This window comes from Lupinus angustifolius, chromosome LG07, assembly GCF_001865875.1.
Source record: "Lupinus angustifolius cultivar Tanjil chromosome LG07, LupAngTanjil_v1.0, whole genome shotgun sequence".
Lineage (NCBI taxonomy): Eukaryota > Viridiplantae > Streptophyta > Magnoliopsida > Fabales > Fabaceae > Lupinus > Lupinus angustifolius.
In genome coordinates, this window is record NC_032015.1 from 10588250 (window position 1) to 10589973 (window position 1724).

At 29.2% G+C, this 1724-nt stretch overlaps 1 protein-coding gene across 1 annotated transcript in view; it reads left to right on the forward strand.

The window, feature by feature from the left end:
* LOC109352711 overlaps positions 1-1617 on the forward strand; it is a 2481-nt gene extending 864 nt beyond the window's left edge. The window contains exon 2 of the mRNA XM_019594890.1: positions 1399-1617. Coding sequence (XP_019450435.1) covers positions 1399-1444 — 46 coding nt within the window. The 3' untranslated portion in view covers positions 1445-1617. The remainder of the gene's footprint in view (positions 1-1398) is intronic.

The following is a 1724-nucleotide window of genomic DNA, read 5'->3' on the forward strand; positions in this document are numbered from 1 at the left end:
TGTGATATTATTAGAAAATGCATTGATAGTTTGATATATTTAGTGAATGTAACTTCCTCTAACCTTCATTTATATTTTTTATTGTATGAAAAAATATTGTAATAATTATTAATTATAAGGCAAAATAGGTAAGTGAAAATTATACAATGTAGGTAGTTATTTCATGTTTTCCCTTTATATATAACTAGTGTGTACAGGCACTTCGTGCCTGCCAGTGAATATTGTATGGTAGGGGTGTTCGCGGTCCATTTGGATTGAGTTTTAGGTAAAAAATGATCCGATCCAAACACGTAATTAACATGCGGTCTGGATCGGTCTAGTCTGTTTATATTAAGATATCCGGTCCAATCTGATACAAATATAATATCCGGTTTCGGTTCGGTTTGGATCGGTTTTTTTTATAAAATATTAAAATTGCACTTATATTCAAAACTCATAAAAATGACTAAATATTAAGCATAAAACAACAATAAAAATAATGTTTAAGAACATTAAAACAACATTAAAATGTGTGCAACAATAGTATAAGTAAACAACATCATAAAATCATAATAAACAATAAGACAATAATAATAAAAGTAAAAATTAGTAACAACAACAACAAGATATCAATAATAACAAGACAACAAGATATCAATAATAACAAGACAACAAGATATCAATAATAACAAGACAACAAGATATCAATAATAACAAGACAACAAGATATCAATAATAACAAGACAACAAGATATCAATAATAACAAGACAACAAGATATCAATAACAATAATATGAGCACGTGTAACGTAATTTTAATAGTTACAATGTTCTACCGATGATTAATAACAATAATACTTTCACAACAATAAAGTTGATAATAAAACACCTAGTCAGAATAACACTTGAATCCTCTTCATTTGGTTGTGGGATTGATTTAAGTTCTAAAACAATGTATCAAATATAATCAATATCATTTAAAACATAGCAACATATATATAAGTGTTTATTATAGAATATAACAAATAAAATATAGGTACAATTTTGGAGTTGAGACTTAAGATTAAGTTTGGAAAACACTTAAAAGTATTACACACTTAAACTTTACATACTATTTTGGTCCGGTCTGGATCGAAGAGGTGAAACCAAAATCCAGACCGGACCAATCGGTCTTTAAAAAATAAGTCCAACACGATCCAAATGCATTCGGTTTTTGCGGTTTCGGTCTATTTTGGATCGGTTTTCGGTTTTATTATTGGACCGGTCTGGATTTGAACACCCCTATTGTATGGTACTACGTATTCAATTTTATATATTTTATTTTTTAATTTTATGATAATGTTCAACTCAAGGTGAGATATGTGGTTAATTAAAATGCTGAAATTCCACGAGTTCATGAGTCTAACAAAGTGATTCAGAGTTTGATAAAGGCAGCAGAATCTGTTGCTAAGAAACAAACACACTAAGCAACATATAGCCAGTATGTGTGTCCATTTTGCCTTTTGTTTTGAGAGATGCAGAACATGTTTGTGTTTCTCCTTTTCTGAATTTTGGTTACAGAAACAAGTTCTTTTTTGTACTCTTATTAATGTATTGTAATCATAAAACAATTTTAATGAAGAGTCACAATTTCCAATAATTAGATTTTGTCTGTGTTTACATAGGGTAATGATTATTTGCTTGGAGATATATTTGGTTTTAGTCATAGTTATAAAAACCGGCTCGGACCGGCCGGTTCAACCGGTT